Source organism: Melanerpes formicivorus, unplaced genomic scaffold, assembly GCF_026170545.1.
Source record: "Melanerpes formicivorus ecotype bairdi unplaced genomic scaffold, bMelFor1.0.p_v2 SCAF_514, whole genome shotgun sequence".
In the NCBI taxonomy this organism is placed as follows: domain Eukaryota; kingdom Metazoa; phylum Chordata; class Aves; order Piciformes; family Picidae; genus Melanerpes; species Melanerpes formicivorus.
Window position 1 is genome coordinate 97,126 of NW_027142866.1, and position 18,241 is coordinate 115,366.

Below are 18,241 nucleotides of genomic sequence, written 5' to 3' on the forward strand. Positions count from 1 at the left end.
TTGCCCATTGGAATGTGCTGCCCGGGGAGGTGGTGGAGTCACCATCATTGGAGGTGTTCAGGAGGAGACTTGATGGGGTGCTTGGTGCCATGGGTTAGTGTCGTAGTTTGGGCTGGGTGCCCTCTGCTACAGGGCTGCTTCCTGTGTCCAGAAGTCCAGCCCAGTGGGTGGACACAGGAAATTAGGTTATTTCCTACCATGATCCCTTGCACCACTATAAGTTTCGCGGCGGGGTCTGGCACTTGCTCTTTTCTTCCTCCTCCGTCAGTTGGTAACATGGGGGAGAGATCTCCTGGCCTTGGGCCTTGCTAGGCCCAAGGCCACGGGGGGATGGGCAGTCTCAGATCTGGCCAGCTGAGACTAGCCTAGCAATGGGAGGGGGAAGAGGGAGCCCTGGGGGTCTCGGGTGTACCCCCAGGTAGGGATGGGTTCCTCTGGGTCTGTTTTGGGTTCTTTCCTCTTGTCACTGTATCTCTAGTTCTCTGCACGCACTCACTGTTCTATTTAAACTTTCCATCACCTTTGCAATCCGTTTGTCTGAGTCGTTATTTCTGCGCGTGGTGGGGAGGGGGTATGCCCCAACCCATTACATTTTGGCGCACCAACGTGGGGCTGGCTGTTGTGCCCACTCTGCAGATCGATTGCAAAGGATGGAGAGTTTAAATTCAGTTCTGGGCGTCGGTTTGGGTTTGGCAGTCGGGGGCTCAAGTGATGTTGCCGGGGCGGCCGTGTGAGCTCTTGTGGATTGTGGGGGGATGACTGGTGCGCTGCCGGTGGCGCGGACCCTCTGCTATTTCAGGCAGGGGTGGTGCTCGACCATCGGCATCGGGGGTACCGCTTGAGAACGCGGAACCTGCCCCTCCTCCGCGGCGGGCAGTGAAGTGGGGGAGGGGCAGCGGCGAGCAGATCAGAGTCAGGTCCGTTCTCGCTGCGGGGATAGAGCCAGCCGCTGCGAGCGGGCGAGCCAGCTCCCGAAGCCCCGGGGGGCCGATGGGGACTCCAGCTGGAAAGCCGTTTTCAAGGGCTCTGAGAACGCGCGCATGGCTTTCGCTGGAGAAGCCGTTTGAGTGTCCGAGGGGTGGAGGTGATTTTGATTCTGCGCCGCGGCGGCAGAGGTGGGCGGAGCCCTGCTGCGGGCGAGCGGCGCCGGCGGACCCGGCCGTACGCTCGGGCTGCGGCGGGCCCGGCCCTAGTCTCTTCCCCGACTTCTTCGGACGAGTTCCGAAACTGGCGCCGAGCACCTGGCTCCACCTCCCTTCTTCTCAGTGAGCTGTGGTGCAGCCCCTCCCTTTCCAAGGTGGGGGGTGTGCAGCCGGATGCTGTCTTGCTTTGGTACTGGTACGCCTAGTGGGGGGGCAGAGTACCTCGGACAAGCATCCGTGTGGTTTTGGACCGCAGTTGGAAGCGGTTGGTTGCGGCACCCTGGATGGATTGAAAAAGGCAGTCGTGGGTTGGATGGTTTCGACTGGCCTGCCCCAGGGGTGGAGAATATGCCGCCGAGTGACCATGGGTGAAAAGTAGAGGCTTGGCTGAGAAGTCGTGAGGCTGTTCCAGGTGACCAGGATGCCCAACAGATCCATGGAGAACTTGCACCGCAGGAGAATGTGCTCTGCATCGCCGGGAGGTTCCACTGGATGAAGGAAGAAGAACTGGAATGGACAGACACTTGAGCATGACTGAGAGACTGTTGGAGTGGACGCCCAGATGAAGACACGGACTTCGCCGGACATGTCATCAGTTTTTCTGATTTGATGATGTGTTTGGGTGCAGGCATCATGGTTTGAAATAAAGGGGTGGATCCTGTCGTAGTTTGGGCTGGGTGCCCTCTGCTACAGGGCTGCTTCCTGTGTCCAGAAGTCCAGCCCAGTGGGTGGACACAGGAAATTAGGTTATTTCCTACCATGATCCCTTGCACCACTATAAGTTTCGCGGCGGGGTCTGGCACTTGCTCTTTTCTTCCTCCTCCGTCAGTTGGTAACATGGGGGAGAGATCTCCTGGCCTTGGGCCTTGCTAGGCCCAAGGCCACGGGGGGATGGGCAGTCTCAGATCTGGCCAGCTGAGACTAGCCTAGCAATGGGAGGGGGAAGAGGGAGCCCTGGGGGTCTCGGGTGTACCCCCAGGTAGGGATGGGTTCCTCTGGGTCTGTTTTGGGTTCTTTCCTCTTGTCACTGTATCTCTAGTTCTCTGCACGCACTCACTGTTCTATTTAAACTTTCCATCACCTTTGCAATCCGTTTGTCTGAGTCGTTATTTCTGCGCGTGGTGGGGAGGGGGGCCTGCCCCAACCCATTACAGTTAGTTGTTTAGGTGGGTTGGATTGGTTGATGGGTTGGACAACCTGGTTTATTCTATCCTATTCATACAGTTGTGTACTGCTGCTTGCTGTACTAAGAGCAACTGAGCTGCTGAACAAAAATCAATACAAAGCCTGAACACAGCAGTAGACCTCTGAAAACAGATTCCCTAGTGTGTCCTATGGAGGGAAACCACCACCTTAATTCTACACAGGTCATACAGAGGTAGCTGCCAGCAGGTCTCTTTTGACAAAGATAAGCCTGCTTATCTGTACTGCCTACACAGAAGGAGGAAAACTGCCTACCACATGTGAGTTTACAGAGCTCAAAACGAGGATGAACTCAGCAGTAATTCAAGACAGAACATCCCTGGAAAGGGATACAAATAGGCAATATGCAGTAACTTCCATTTTTACTCAGCTAAGGAGCAGGCTAGCCTGCCAGGCTGTTTACCATACCAGATGCATTTGTTTGATAGCATGAACTGTCTGGTTCAAACAAAAACTACCTGAAGGGAACAAGTGTATTACTACATAGCCATACCTCTCCACTGCCTCCTATATTCAGTAAGACTTCCAGTAGTACTGTTATCGTAATTGTTTATTAGATGAACAAGTTATGCCTGTTAAAGGGTTACATGAACAGCTAGCTCATGGATTAAGCTGATCTACTGTGTGCACTTCTGAGTCAAGTGGATCTAGAGAGAAAAAAGAACCTCTCTTAGCAAGAAACTCATCTGCCGTGTAGAAACAGCAAAAAGAGGATGGGAAGGAAGAACAAGGGACTTTTACCAAGATCTCAAACACTGGGAACAATAAAACCTTACAGCACCACTGACTATTTGCAGATACATGAGTCACTACAGAGTACTGTAAAGATAGGTGTGTGAACTAAAGAAATGTACAGAACACTTGGCCACGTAGCTAGAAGTCTGATGCTGAGCTTTAGGAAGCTCAGTACATTCTCATCTCCTGACTGGCAAAGGACATCATATGCTAATTCACTCCTTTCACCAGAAGGCATAGGCAGACCCTATTCAGCCTTTGCTCCTCAAATCACCAGGACAGCTCATTCCCAGGGATGCTACTTTCATGTGATTTCCCTCCAGCTTCCTCTCACTCCAGAAGAATGACTTCAGTAGCAGAACAAAAGTCGTCTGGATTTAACATTCTTTTTTGCCTCCTTCCCCTCACTTCATGTGCACTTGCACAGCACCTTCAGACAAAGGTCAAGAGGGGAAAGAAAGCCAATCAGTATTTAAAGTTACAAACCAAGGAGTGCATTAGTCACTACACTGTCCAATAAAAGCACACAGCCACAGTAGTGCTCAGTGCAGACAAGCTGACAAAAAAAGTCTACAGCCCTTCCACTGGGAGTACCACCTTTGATGAAAAGTCAAACTTCACGGACACTGGTCATAATACACCTAGGATCACCAAGTCAGATTGGGTACTATACATTCTGAGTGAGCAAGCTCTCAGACTTACTTCCAAAGCTGCTATTTCTGCTCTCAGTGAGAAATGAAAACCTACTAGCTCAGAGGGCACTGTACATACAATAGTGTGGCTCTTTCAGATGCCCTCAACACTCCATTTTGGTTTTTTTTCCTCAGTTTACATCAAAATGAACATGTGTTTGCTATTAGATACAAAACCTAAAGTATCCAAACTTAAATATAACCTTTAGATACAGCTCAGATTTTCACTTTCCCCCCCAAGTGTTTTATCCAAAGCTGCTTTTGCATAAGTAGTATTTCATGTGCTTACAGAGGGACCCTTGACAGGCTGGAGAGGTGGGCACAAGCCAACCTCATGAGCTTCAACAAGACCAAGGGCAGGATCCTGCATCTGGGTCGAGGCAATCCCAGGCACAAATCCAGGCTGGGCAGTGACTGGCTGGAAAGCAGCCCTGAGGAGAGAGACTTGGGGGTGTTGGGGGAGGAGAAGCTCAACAGGAGCTCTCAGTGTGCACTTGCAGCCCAGAAAGCAAATCAGATCCTGGGCTGCATCAGGAGAAGTGTGGCCAGCAGGGCAAGGGAGGTGATTCTCCCCCTCTGCTCAGCTCTGGTGAGACCCCAGCTGGAGTACTGCCTCCAGTTCTGGAGCCCCTATTACAAGAGGGATATGGAGGTGCTGGAAGGTGTCCAGAGAAGGGCCAGGAGGATGATCAGAGGGCTGGAGCACCTCTGCTGTGAGGACAGACTGAAGGAGTTGGGGCTGTTCAGTCTGGGGAAGAGAAGGCTCCGAGGTGACCTCATTGTGGCCTTCCAGTATCTGAAGGGGGCTACAAGAAGGCTGGGGAGGGACTGCTCAGGATCTCAGGTAGTGATAGGACTAGGGGGAATGGAATGAAGCTGGAGGTGGGGAGATTCAGGCTGGAGGTGAGGAGGAAGTTCTTCCCCATGAGAGTGGTGAAGCCCTGGAATGGGTTGTCCAGGGAGGTGGTTGAGGCCCTGTCCCTGGAGGTGTTTAAGCCCAGGCTGGATGAGGCTCTGGCCAGGCTGATCTAGTGTGGGGTGACCCTGCCCATGGTAGCGGGGTTGGAACTAGATGATCCTTGTGGTCCCTTCCAACCCTGACTAATACTATGACACGAAAAACAAACCCCAAAAGAAAGTTGAGGGACTACTTCCTTCTCCAAAAGCAAATCTGAACGTCTAACCATTTTCTCAGCTTATCAAAAGTCTCCCTAGGAGAATATAAATTTACTTTGACCACAAAGAAACAAACTCACCCACCACTCCCTCCAAATAATCCCCAAACACACACAGCACTTTCTCAGCTTTTTCCTTGAACTATTTCTCACCTCCAGATACTTCCTTGGATCGTACAATCAGGTGCATACAGCAGCAGACTGATGAACCTGACATCATAAATGCCTCTTAGTTTCAAGATCCCACCACGGAATTTCATAAATCGTTTTCTCTTATTTACAAAGCAACAGTAAACTATTTCCAAGGAATTTGCAAGAATGAGAAACAGCCCAAGCAAGACTGCCAAGCTGGCCTTTCCCCAACAATCCAGTTGGTGGATTTCCAGAGCTTGGAAGTGGCCTCTCAGGATTTTGTCACACATGCACCACCCAGTCTGTCAGTCCACTAAATGAACAAATACCCTGAATGGCCAAAGCATGACACCTGACAAAGAACAAACAACAGCCCACTAAACTTGTAGACACGGGTCAAATGCCAGAGACAAACAGAAAAATTCATGATGAAATGTTCCTCTATTTCTCAAGAAACTATCTTGAGAATTGAAGAGAAAAACAAACAACCCCACAAACAACCCTCACTAAACAAACCCCCAAAACCAAAAGGCGGCTCAGACAACACTAGCAACAAAACAGCAACAGAATTCCATCTCTGCTTTTCGAGATTGAAACCTTTCACTCACACTAAATGGAGGTTGTAGCCAGGTGGGGGTTGGTCTCTTCTCCCAGGCAATGAGCACCAGAACAAGAGGACACAGTCTCAAGCTGTGCCAGAGGAAGTTTAGGCTGGAGGTGAGGAAGAAATTTTTCCCAGAGAGACTGGCCATTGGAACGTGCTGCCCAGGGAGGTGGAGGAGTCACCATCACTGGAAGTATTGAAGAAGAGACTGGATGTGGCACTTGGTGCCATGGTTTAGTTGATTAGATGGTGTTGGGTGACAGGTTGGACTTGATGATCAAAGGTCTTTTCAAACCTGGTTAATTCTATTCTAATCTATTGACAGGTTTCAGACTAGTTCAGACTAGACTCCTGTTCTCTACTAACAACAATATCTACTCATTCAGATCAAAATTTGTCTGATGACGTTGTGCTGCGTGATATGGGAATACAGGATGTGAGGAGCTTGTGTTGTCCAGCTTAGGGATAACTGAAAAGACACAGGGTTAGTATTACTGATTGAGTGTGTTGTTGGATCTTTTATCTAAGTACATACTGAGGAGTATTGAGGGGACACATGGTTAAAGTGAGGGGCTCGAATTAAAGTTCTGCTGAAAATATCCAAAAGGTTTCTTCTCCCAGGCAACTTGAACATGTCCAGAGAAGGGCAACAAGGCTGGGGAGAGGCCTTGAGCACAGCCCTTTGAGGGGAGGCTGAGGGAGCTGGGGTTGTTTAGCCTGGAAAAGAGGAGGCTCAGAGGTGACCTCATTCCCTCTACAACTACCTGAAAGGTGGTTGTAGGCAGGTGGGGGTTGGTCTCTTCTCCCAGGCAACCAGCACCAGAACAAGGGGACACAGTCTCAAGCTGTGCCAGGGGAAGTTTAGGCTGGAGGTGAGGAGAAAGTTCTTCCCAGAGAGAGTCATTCGCCATTGGAATGTGCTGCCCAGGGAGGTGGTGGAGTCACCATCCCTGGAGGTGTTCAACAGGGGATTGGATGTGGCACTTGGTGCCATGGTCTAGTCATGAGGTCTGTGGTGACAGGTTGGCCTTGATGATCTCTTCCAACCTTGGTGATACTGTGAACTAGCACAAGAACAAGAGGACACAGTCTCAAGCTGTTCCAGGGCGGGTTTAGTCTGGATATGAGGAGACAGTTCTTCACAGAGAGAGTTGTTAGCCATTGGAATGTGCTGCCCAGGGAGGTGGTGGAGTCCCCGTCCCTGAAGGTGTTCAAAAAGGGATTGGACTTGGTGCTCGAGGCCATGGTTTAGTGGTCGTGAGCTGTTGGGTGACAGGTTGGACTTGATCTGAGGTCTTTTCCAACCTTATTGATTCTATAAGTAAAGTCAATGGACAGTCTGAGGTTTCTCCAATAACCAATTCAGAGATTTAACTGAGCTTCAGAGAAACACTTCTGTTTCTTTGACTGAGACCTAGATGTGGCCTTAAAAAAAAATAATGCAGTCTGGAATAACACTATACTGATCCAACTCAGCTCAGCTCTTGGAATAAAGTTTTGTTCAGCTGACTGCCTAGCAAGGCCAGGCTGATGCTGCATTTGCACAAGCTGTAATGAGTCCAAGTAGAAGTTTCTTGTACTTTTTCAACAAAGAAAATGCTATGGGGATATGACCTCTATATAAACCCTGCATTAAGATGTAAGAGAATAAAATTAGTATGAAGGAAGTCTTGGTATGTTTACAAAATTATTTCCTAACAAGCCATCATCCAACTTTTAAGTAAGTAAATAGCCTTCTCTGTAATACTGAAAAACTGGCCAAAGGAATTGGTCTACAACCCTTCATTTATGAACACACCTATTGCTTACATAGCATAGCATCATTAGACTTCAAGAGATCATGTAGACTACTTCATTTTAATGACATTTAATTCAAAATTGGACCTCTCTTTTTAAGCCTTTACCTCTTCTCCTCCTCACATTAAACAGCCTTATATATCTGTATCAGTTGCTCAGAGTTCATTTAAACCATCTAAAAGAAGTTAAGACTCTCAAAGGGCAGCTTTATTCAAGCTACTTACATTACAGCATAACCCTCAGAAAGGGGAACATTTGATCCTTTCCCCTGGAAAACACCAGACAACAGCGTATTTCCTCCAACAATCTAGGCCCAATAGGCACACCATGTTTGCCAGTATCACATTTAGCCCACACTGGCACTCACTGGCTCCTTACTCTCTCACCCTCCACAGCAGACTATAAACACAGCAGAACAGAGAACATTACTAAACAGCATTGTATGAAGTACAGACTCTACATCAACTGGAACAAACCTTCTACTCAGAACTAACCTATGACACTAGCTGTAAGTTGTGCAGTGCTGCTTACATCTCTCCTTGCATCCATCAGCCTGCTTCTACCAGTAACACTTCCCCCATTCCAAGCTTTCCTAAATCAGAATTCCTCAGAGGACAGAAACCATAAAGGTTACTGTGATCAGTGGCAGAGTTCTACCATATCCTCATTTATTATAATCACAGCAAAGACATTACCACCTTCTCTGCCAGCTCTACATTTACCAGCAGCAACAGCAGAAGCCAAAACAGGAAAAGGACAGACACCACTACTGAAGTGCCTAGTAAACATGCCAGTCCCCTGAAAAAAAAAAACACTTTCTTCTTAATACACCTTAATATCACAATCTGGTTAGTCAACTTACTTCCCTCAACCTACCACAAATCACAACAGACAACTAATTTTACCAGGGAATACAAATACCCACAAGAACTTTAAAGGTGTAAGGAATATATGCCACAGAGTCTTGTGTTTCTCCACAACACTGGAGCAGCACTTTCATCAACAAAAACTGAGGTACTTGATTTTCTTGACACTGCTTTTTTGTTAAGTGACCAAAAAAAACCTCCTTTTTCGAACAGCAGCTCTGGCCTGTTCGTGTGTTCATGCTATTTCTGAAGTCAAGAAGCATGACAGGGATCAGTTTGGTATGACTCTAGCACTCCTGCTAGCTTAGCTAGGTAAGCAATCAAGGCCAAGTTTCACAGCCTACTACTCCCAGATGAAACACAGATGTCAACAGGAATTAAACACATGACTTTTAGAAACACAATTGGTCCTCAGGAATACGAAAGACTGCAGGCCTGATTCTCCTCTCACATTAGGGTACTTAAGATTATCAAAGAACATAAAGTGAGGCTCCTACATTAAATTTAAGTCCTTGGGTATTGTGGGTTCTTCCTTAAAATGTTTTCCTTATTTCCATTGTCGCTGTATGTATCTGTCCTAAGCAGAAAGAAATCTGTATTGCACTTGAAGCTGGCAAAGGTTCTTAACTGTGTCCAGTTCTGGGCCCCTCAGTTTAAGAAGGACATTGAGACACTTGAATGTGTCCAGAGAAGGGCAATGAGGCTGGGGAGAGGTCTGGAGCACAGCCCTGTGAGGAGAGGCTGAGGGAGCTGGGGTTGCTTAGCCTGGAGAAGAGGAGGCTCAGGAGAGACCTTCTTGCTCTCTACAACTCCCTGAAGGGAGGTTGTAGCCAGCTGGGGGTTGGTCTCTTCTCCCAGGCAACCAGTACCAGAACAAGAGGACACAGTCTCAAGCTGCACCAGGGGAGGTTTAGGTGAGGAGAAAGTTCTTCACAGAAAGGAATTGGCCAGTGGAATGTGCTGCCCAGGGAGGTGGTGGAGTCACCGTCCCTGGAGGTGTTCAAAAAAGGACTGGACATGGCACTTGAAGCCATGGTTTAGCTAGTCATGAGGTGTCAGATATTAGGTAATTATGACCTCTGAAGTCTTTTCCAACCTTGTTAATTCTATGATTCTAACAGAAGAAACACAAGCTTGCTTTGCACTTTCCCCCTCCTTTCTAGTCTGCAATGTTTTAAAACACGGAAAAGCTGCAACTCGATCTCCTTCCAGATCCTAGAGCACCTTTCATTTTCCCACATGAGAAACCGAGTTTTCTTTCAAGAAAATGACCATGCACTACGGAATGGAGTGCAAACTCTATTTGATACCTAGTGAATCAGATCCTGTTAGAGCTTTTCTGCATCCCTGCTCCACAGGAGGTGGTGGAGTCACCATCAAGACGGGATTGGACATGGCACTTCATGCCATGGTTTAGTCATGAGGTCTGTAGTGACAGGTTGGACCTGATGAGCTTTGAGCTCTCTTCCAACCTTGGGGATTCTGTTATCTCAGTTTCAGTTTCTCATGACTTACTTCACAAAAACACAGTCTATAATATCATTGAATTAAAAAAGAGTCTAATTGTAAGAATAGATAAAGCCATAGCACAAGGTAAGTTTTGTGCAGGTCTGCAAACAGCAGCATATTGCAGGTGTGAATGCCATATATCTTAGTTGGAAATATTCTGAACCAAGTATCTAAAACTGCTATGTCCTTTAAAATGTGAATTCTGAAGTTGCATTAATTGTGCTTCAAATACTGATGAGCAATTTTCACATTTAGAATAGAATAAACAAACCAGGTTGGAAGAGACCTTCAAGATCATCGTGTCCAACCCATCAACCAATCCAACCCACCTAAACAACTAAACCATGGCACCAAGCACCCCCATCCAGTCTCCATTTATGCTCTAAGCTACAGATCTGCTACTAAGGTAAACAGGCCATTTATCATCTTTTAGGAAGGATGTGAAGCTGTCAGGTAAGACAAACTATTCTGCACCCTGTAACAACTATTTGTACTTTCCTGGGTGCAAGTCTTGGCCAAGTTTGTTCCTCATCTTTAAGAGTTATTTCTGAAGCACCATAAGGAAGATGAGAGTTTAAAAATTTCAAGAATCCTAAGGAAATTTAACTATTCTGCCTGGCTTTACCTTGTCAAGGCAGCCTAGGGTACCTTTGATCTATTCATCTTGATCCAAAACCACAGAAGTGAGATCTGCTACATGAGAGATTAGCCTTTAAGATATGCATCAGGATTTTTTTGTACCACTTGCTAACTAGAATTGAAAGCAATATGCAGAAAGTAAAAAGAGCTATATACTAATATGTCAATAGAAGATGATGTTGTACTGTCAAACAGAAGTCAGACAAACACTTGGAAAGCACATGCAATGTTAACAGACATAACACAGCAACTCCCTTAATCCTTCAATTTTGCTTCTTTAGAACAGAATAACCAGGTTGTAAGAGACCTCCAAGATCATCACATCCAACCCATCATCCAACAGCACCTAATCAACTACACCATGAAACCAAGCACCCTAACAAGTCTCCTCTTGAACACCTCCAACGATGGCAACTCCACCACCTCCCTAGGCAGCCCATTCCAAGGGACAATCACTCTCTCTCTGTAGAACTTTTTCCTAACATCCAGCCTAAACCTCCCCTGATGCAGCTTGAGACTGTGTCCTCTTGTTCTGGTGCTGGCTGTCTGGGAGAAGAGACCAACTTCCACCTATCTATAACCTCCCTTCAGGTAGCTGTAGAGAGCAATAAAGTCTCCCCTGAGCCTCCTCCTCTCCAGGCTAAGCAACCCCAGCTCCCTCAGCCTCTCCTCATCCTTTACTGCCTTCTCATCTATAAATATTTTTTATCCAAAATTAATTCTCTTCCACTGAAGACAACACTGTCAAGAAGACAGACTCTTCTGAGAGGCTGATTTCATAAGGCAAGTAGATTTGTAAGTGATCTGTGAAATACAACAGCACTTGAATAGTAAGTTGCAGGCCTGTGAGCATAACAGCCATCTTCTTGCCTTTTGTACAGCAAGTCCAACTTCTCAACAATGGAAACTCCCTGCATAAAATTCCATAGAAGTTTTAACACCCAAGGGATTTAGAAGTTGAGGACACAAGAACATGGACAGAAGAGAATTAAACTCTCAGAACTGTGATTTGCATCATCTTCCACTTGCAATAGAGAAACTGCTAAATCTCTGGAATGAACATTTCAAAACCACAAGTTGTAGCAAATATAGTAAGGATTATCCTCCTAGCAGTTATTTTGTAACAAGTATCATAGAAAATCTCAAAATTACTTAGCAAGAGATGTCACTTGCAAAGAGCTCTCCTAATAGGAATCTAAGGTTTTCAAGGAGACCAATCCAGTAGTTTCAAGACCACTTTTGCTCTTAGTGGTGGTTTTTGCCACATCACTGTTCTCCAGGCAAAGTGCTGGAGAAGAAACAGTGAGAACCTAAATGGAACCTATTTCAAATTATAACCTTACACAGCTCCTGGAGTAGTGCCCCCATCTTTCAGACAGTAAGCCAGACCCCGAAAGTAAAAACTACTGATCTGATACTCTGCATTGGTTAGGCCACACCTTGAGTACTGTGTCCAGTTGTGGGCCCCTCAGTGTAAGAAGGACATCGAGACACTTGAATGTGTCCAGAGAAGGGCAACAAGGCTGGGGAGAGGCCTTGAGCACAGCCCTGTGAGGAGAGGCTGAGGGAGCTGGGATCATTTAGTCTGGAGAAGAGGAGGCTCAGGGGTGACCTCATTGCCCTCTACAGCTACCTGAAAGGCGGTTGTAGCCAGGAAGGGGTTGGTCTCTTCTCCCAGGCAACCAGCACCAGAACAAGGGGACACAGCCTCAAGCTGTGCCAGGGGAAGTTTAGGCTGGAGGTGAGGAGAAAGTTCTTCACTGAGAGAGTCATTGGTCATTGGGATGTGCTGCTCAGGGAGGTGGTGGAGTCACTGTCCCTGGAGGTGTTCAAGAGGAGATTGGATGTGGCACTTGGTGCCATGGTCTAGATATGAGGTCTGTGGTGAAAGGTTGGACTCAATCTTTGAGGTCTCTTCCAACCTTAGTGATACTGTGATACTGTTATCAGCATCCCATGAAAAATAACTGTAGAACTAACTACTAGCTGCTTGACAGGCTTAGAGTAACATCACAAAATGAAGGTGGAAAAGATACACAGTTCTTCAGAGTTTGAAGAACTATAGGAAGCAGACAAAAGTAAAGTCCACCATTTTTCTACCAAAATACAATGCTGGCTTAGCAAGAAGTTCACAGAACCCCACAGTATTTTGAAGGCTGCTGCAGCAAAACACACTTTACAGCAAGAGCAACATGAATGAGGATACCACCACCAAGTCCAAACTGACCTTTCTTTTCACATACAGCACCATCAAAGATTGCAAGAACAACATACACTTAAGCATTAGCTGGTCTTTTATTTAAGCTTCATCACAGAATCACCAAGGTTGGAAGAGAGCTCAAAGATCAAGTCCAACCTGTCACCACAGACCTCATGACTAAGCCATGGCACCAAGTGCCACATCCAATCCCCTCTTGAACACCTCCAGGGATGGTGACTCCACCACCTCCCTGGGCAGCACATTCCAATGGCTAACAACTCACTCTGTAAAGAACTTTCTCCTCACCTCCAGCCTAAACTTCCTCTGGTGCAGCTTGAGACTGTGTCCTCTCATTCTGGTGCTGGTTGTCTGGGAGAAGAGACCAACCCCCTCCTGGTTACAACCACCCTTCAGGTAGTTGTAGACAGCAAGGTCTCCCCTGAGCCTCCTCTTCTCCAGGCTAAACAATCCCAGCTCATTCTGCCTCTCTTCATAGGGCTTGTGCTCAAGGCCTCTCCCCAGCCTTGTTGCCCTTCTTTGGACACCTTCAAGTGTCTCAATGTCCTTCTTAAACTGAGGGGCCCAGAACTGGACACAGGACTCAAGGTGTGGCCTAACCAGTACTGAGTACAGGGGCACAATGACTTCCCTGCTCCTGCTGGCCACACCATACTTGTCAATGGCTTAAAATTAATTTCATTTGAACATTATGCATGGCAAAAATGGCAATCCTCAAGTTTTCTGCTTACCAATTCTCATCTGTATTATTTTACTTGGCCTAATTACAACCCCAACACCTAGTTTTAAGTGTCCTCCCCCATCACATATACCTCCTCTTCTCTCACATTACAACCTGTTGGGTGTTCTTGGTGAAAAATATTTCTCAATGCCACACACAAAAGATCACTTTAATTTCATTTTAGGTAAAGAACAATTAAGCCAACCAACATTAAGCTCATTGTGCATCATTCCCTGCAAAGTTAAAAGAAGCCACTAAAATACAGAGAAAACCCTGCCTCTTTTGTTTTCTTACAGTAACTGTTGTAATTATGATATAGCACAACTAAAACCTTTTTTATGATGTCATTTGAAACTGAAAATAATGGAGGTTTTCCACAGTCAAATCACTCTCTGCCAACAGAATCTCACCTACTGCCATCTACAATAGACAGAAAAAACTCTGTATCCACTCACTCAGCTGAAAGGTTGTTTCTTGAGACACACCAATTTTCATTTAAAGTGTATGCAGCAGTTGTGCTTCCATCAAGTAAACAGACAATACACCCACACAAACAGAAGAGCCAAAGGACTCCCTCAGATGATGCTTAAGCTCAGGGAAGCACCTAAAGTAAGTCAGGGTTCCTTCCCTTCGCAGCAGCAATCAGGTTTTATTGGCCAGTCTTGTCAGTTCTTGCCTGTTCTACAGACCTACCATATTTTTGTTGCATATGCCCATTTGAGAAGCAAGAATTTAGGGAGCATGTGCTGAGCATATGGGTAAGGTAATCCCCTGTTTATTCTCACATTACTTAAAAGAAGTGGCTTGCTCCTCTTCCTATCAAAGGAGACAGCCACAAAACCTACTGTTTGCTTCTTCCAAAGGGCCCTCTTCCCCATTCCCATCTTTAATGCTGCAAAGCCCAGGGCTGGGAGAAAGGAGAACAGATGAAATCTGAGCATCACTGCCAGAACAGTTCAGGAAGTCCACTTTGAGGAGTTCCACTGAAAAGAGAATGAATAGGAACAGGCCAAGAACTGGCTTAACTGAACTACCAAGCAACAGTGGGCTACCAGACCACTGGCTGGGCAGCCTAACATAAGCAAGAGCAGAAAATAACAACTATCCCTGTCTATCAGTTGCAGTTGGAATAAGTTTTCAAAAGCAATATACTCAACACAGTGATCCCATGAGCTCTGGAGGGAAGATTCAAAACCAGGTTTCTTCCGAGACAGTAAGTTCAGAGTGGATTTCTTTTCACAGTATTCCAGCTATTTGCATAGCTGAGACATTCAGCTTTATCAGACTGCATGGCAGGTGAGTTTTAACTCAACCACTGAATTTGACAGCAAGTTTACCCCAGAAAGCTGATAAACCTTATTCCCTATTAAAACCATCAGATTGCAAGACTAGGAAGAAAAATGAATATTAGTAGAATTACACAGCTTATCAGTAAGAAAATCTATGTATGTCTCAAGAAGTGATGGTCAGAAGTCACCCACAGGATATGTGTAGTCCCAGCAGTCACGCTATACTGTATCTAATTTTAAGCCACCTGCCTATGTTCATTGCCTTCTCAAAAAACAAGGCTGAACGGTAGGTAAGAGCCACGTGGACATCTATGGAACCACTGCAAATAACTTAAGTCCTCGATGCTGCTGTTCTCCCGAAACCCCAAATCCTTCACTACCCACGCCAAAGAGCACAGAACAGAAGCACTATCCTGCTATCATGATGTAAAGAATAACGTTTGGGGGGGGGGGGGAAGAAACAACACAAAAAAAACCAACCCACAACAAGAAAAAAATCCAAACCAGCTCGCACTGCTATTTCTGCCCTGTAACATCAAGCAGATCGCAGTCTAACACGGAGATCACTCCTTACAAGGCACTGTATACATGCCCACACAAGTATGTAAATCCTCTATCTATACAAAGAAATACACGCACATGAATACACCCCCCCCACCTTCCTCAATCGTTTCAAGAAAAACCACAGGTCCCCAGGGACCTTCTACTGCTCTCACGTCCCAAAAGTAGCTTTTTGCATAACTTCTCATTGCTCCCGATGAGAGATTAAGACAGCAACGGCATGATTTTTCTTTCTGATGTTGGAATCTCCACTGCCCGTTTCAGAGCGGCTGAGAATTGAATTAGCATGAATCACCACCCTTAGGTGGGACGTTCCCGCTTTCAAACGCTTTCTGAACTGAAAAATGGAAGTTTCTAAATCCATTCCCAGAAGTTGCTTTCACATATTAAAGAGGTTTCCAAGTCATTTAGGATTAAAGCCAGGACGCTCTAAAAATTCAAACTAAAGCACGACAGTATTACATGTATAAACACACTCTCAATTGCACTTAGGGGGTTAAAAAAAGAGTACTTTTTAGGAAAGAACACGTAACAGGTCCGTAGTTCACCGCACAAAGTTTGTTGCGGCGTGCAACATCATCTCAACGCAGCATCCTTTCCAAGCCTCAATACACATAAACGGAAAGAAACTTCATTATCAAACCACCAGAGTTAAATCAGCCCTGCAGGAATCTCGGGTATCGAAATGTGCATGATTAGCTCTGTGAGATTAGCATAAAGCCTTGCCTCCTCAATTCTCCGTTAGCCACACGTCTGCCGTATTGGACATGTAAAATGGCTTTGTGAAGAAAACGCATTAAAAAAGAGGTATCAACGGATTACACCACAGAGCGCCGGAGATGTCTTGCAAGCCTATTACACCAGCTTGCAAGGTCTATACTTAAAGAAGGACAATTTCTCTGTGCTCTACCCGATACAGAAAGACTATACCAAGGTGGAACCCACTTCTGGAAATGCAAAGGTGAATTAACAGTTTTATATCCAGCTGCAGAAAGAAACTGCCCTTACCCTTGACCTAAATACTTACTGTTGGCTCCCACATCCTCAGCTACTCCAGAACCTCTCATTCTCAGGTATGTGAATCCCAGTACCAGAAAGAACAAGCATGCAGCAGTTAAGAGGAACATGGACAGGTAATGTGCACTGAAGCCTCCAGTGGTGGATACCTCCTCTCTTTTGAACTGCTGGAGAAGCTCCTCCTCGGGCTCTGAGAGATTCTTCTTGTAGGTGTTTTTCAGGTAGGTATGATTTGAACCCGTATGATTGGAGTGGTTGAGTCTAAGGGAGGAGGTGGTTCCACCCGAGGGAAGGCTATTAGTAGCTGCATAGATCCTGGATTCAACATTATAGCTACCAGCAGCACCGCCGAGAACATGATTATTGGTCGCTTTCCTAATGGTGCCTGGAGGGTCAGTGATTTTACTGCTGTCCACGTCCGTGGGCGGCGAGGGCAGCAGCGATACTGCAGGGGTTTTCTTAGGTAGGCCAACGCGGTATCTGGGGCTGGAAGGACTAGAGTCCAGATTTTCATACCCTCCTCCTCTCCCCGCCGCCGCCTCTTCCTCCTGATTTCTGTCCCTGTCTAGACTCCCGGCAGCAGCTGCCTCCGCCGCCGCCCTGTCATTCGTTACGACTACACCAGCACCGCAGCCTCCGCCAGCCCTTTCTTGGCCCGTCTCCATCACGCCAGCGCCGGCTGCAGCGCATTTGCCTGTTATGAATGGAGCAGGAGACTTGCTGAGGCTCCGTCTGGGCCGGCGAACGACAGACTCCTCCTTCGGTACCTGCTGCTTGGCCCTCGTCCCCGACGCCGTCTCCTCCTCCTCCGAGTCAGAGTACTTGTCCCTGCTGCCGCTGTAAGAGAGGAAACGGTTACCGTTCACGGTCCGGTTCTTCCATCGCTGCTGCCCGCTCTCCTCCTCCTCTTCGTCGTCCTCCTCCTCTCCTTCCTCGTGGCCGTCGCCAGGCTCCCTCACACCCGGAGCCACCGCCGCCGGCCTCCTGGCCGCCGCCGCCGCCCCCCACCAGGCATTGGGCTTCCGCCTGGCCGCCTCCTCCGGAGCAGAGCTGTTACTCAAGCCGCCGGCGCCGTGGGGGGCGGCGGGCCTCAGGCCGCGGAAGAGGGGTGAAGCCCGCTCCCTCCTGCTGCCGCCACCGGCGCCGGCCTGGCTCCGGGGACTGGTTTCCACATCCGACTCGTCCGAGCTGAAGCCCAGCAGCACTTTGCCGCCCCCGGCAGGGGGTGCTGCGCGGCTCCGGCCGCTCCCGGCGGCGGCCCCGGGGAGGTAGGGGTGCTCGGAGCCGACCAGCCGCGCGCCCACGCCCGGAGCCGCTCGCCCGGGGCCACCGCCTCCGCCCGGCGCCGCTCCGGCCCCCGTGTTATTGTTGTTGCTGTTCCGGGTCTTGCTGGCGCCGCTGCGGGCCCCGGCCCGCTCATCCTCGCGCAGCTTCTTCAGCTTCTTCAGGTAGACGGGTCGGGTGCTCTCGGTGACCGGCCCCGGGGAGAAGCCGAAGCGCCTCAGCTCTGAGAAGAGCTCCTCGTCCGTGAGCTGCGCGGCCGTCGCCATTTTCCGCTCCCCCGCCGCCGCGGCGTTTCCTACCCACGCGCCGCGCCGCGCTCCCCGCCGGAACTGACGCGTGCGCACTCGGCTGTGGCCTAGACCTGCCTGTCACCCCGCGAGCACCGCCCGCCGCCGCCGGGGCCAGACGGGGGATGGGAGGAGGGGAGGGGGCGGGGTCGCGCGGCGCCGGCGGCCTCTCCCCCACCCCGGCAGCGGCTGGCGCGCGGGGAGCCGAGGGGTTGTGGGGGACGGCGGCGCGCGCGGCGTCTAGAGCCGCTGCCGCGGGCGGCGGGCTGGGGGCAGTCCCGTGTGCGGGGAGCGGCTGGAGGCGAGGCGGGAACCCCCTCCCCCATGCCCCTAGGCTGCCCTGTGGAAGCGTTGTCGGGGGTGGTCGGGA

The 18,241-nt window shown here is 48.3% G+C and overlaps 1 protein-coding gene across 1 annotated transcript in view; it reads right to left on the reverse strand.

The window, feature by feature from the left end:
• The window catches only part of LEMD3 (LEM domain containing 3), a 55,997-nt gene extending 38,094 nt beyond the window's left edge, over positions 1-17,903 (reverse strand). Inside the window, exon 1 of the mRNA XM_068170676.1 lies at positions 16,311-17,903. Coding sequence (XP_068026777.1) covers positions 16,311-17,850 — 1,540 coding nt within the window. The 5' untranslated portion in view covers positions 17,851-17,903. The remainder of the gene's footprint in view (positions 1-16,310) is intronic.
• Positions 17,904-18,241: the final 338 nt, after the last annotated feature.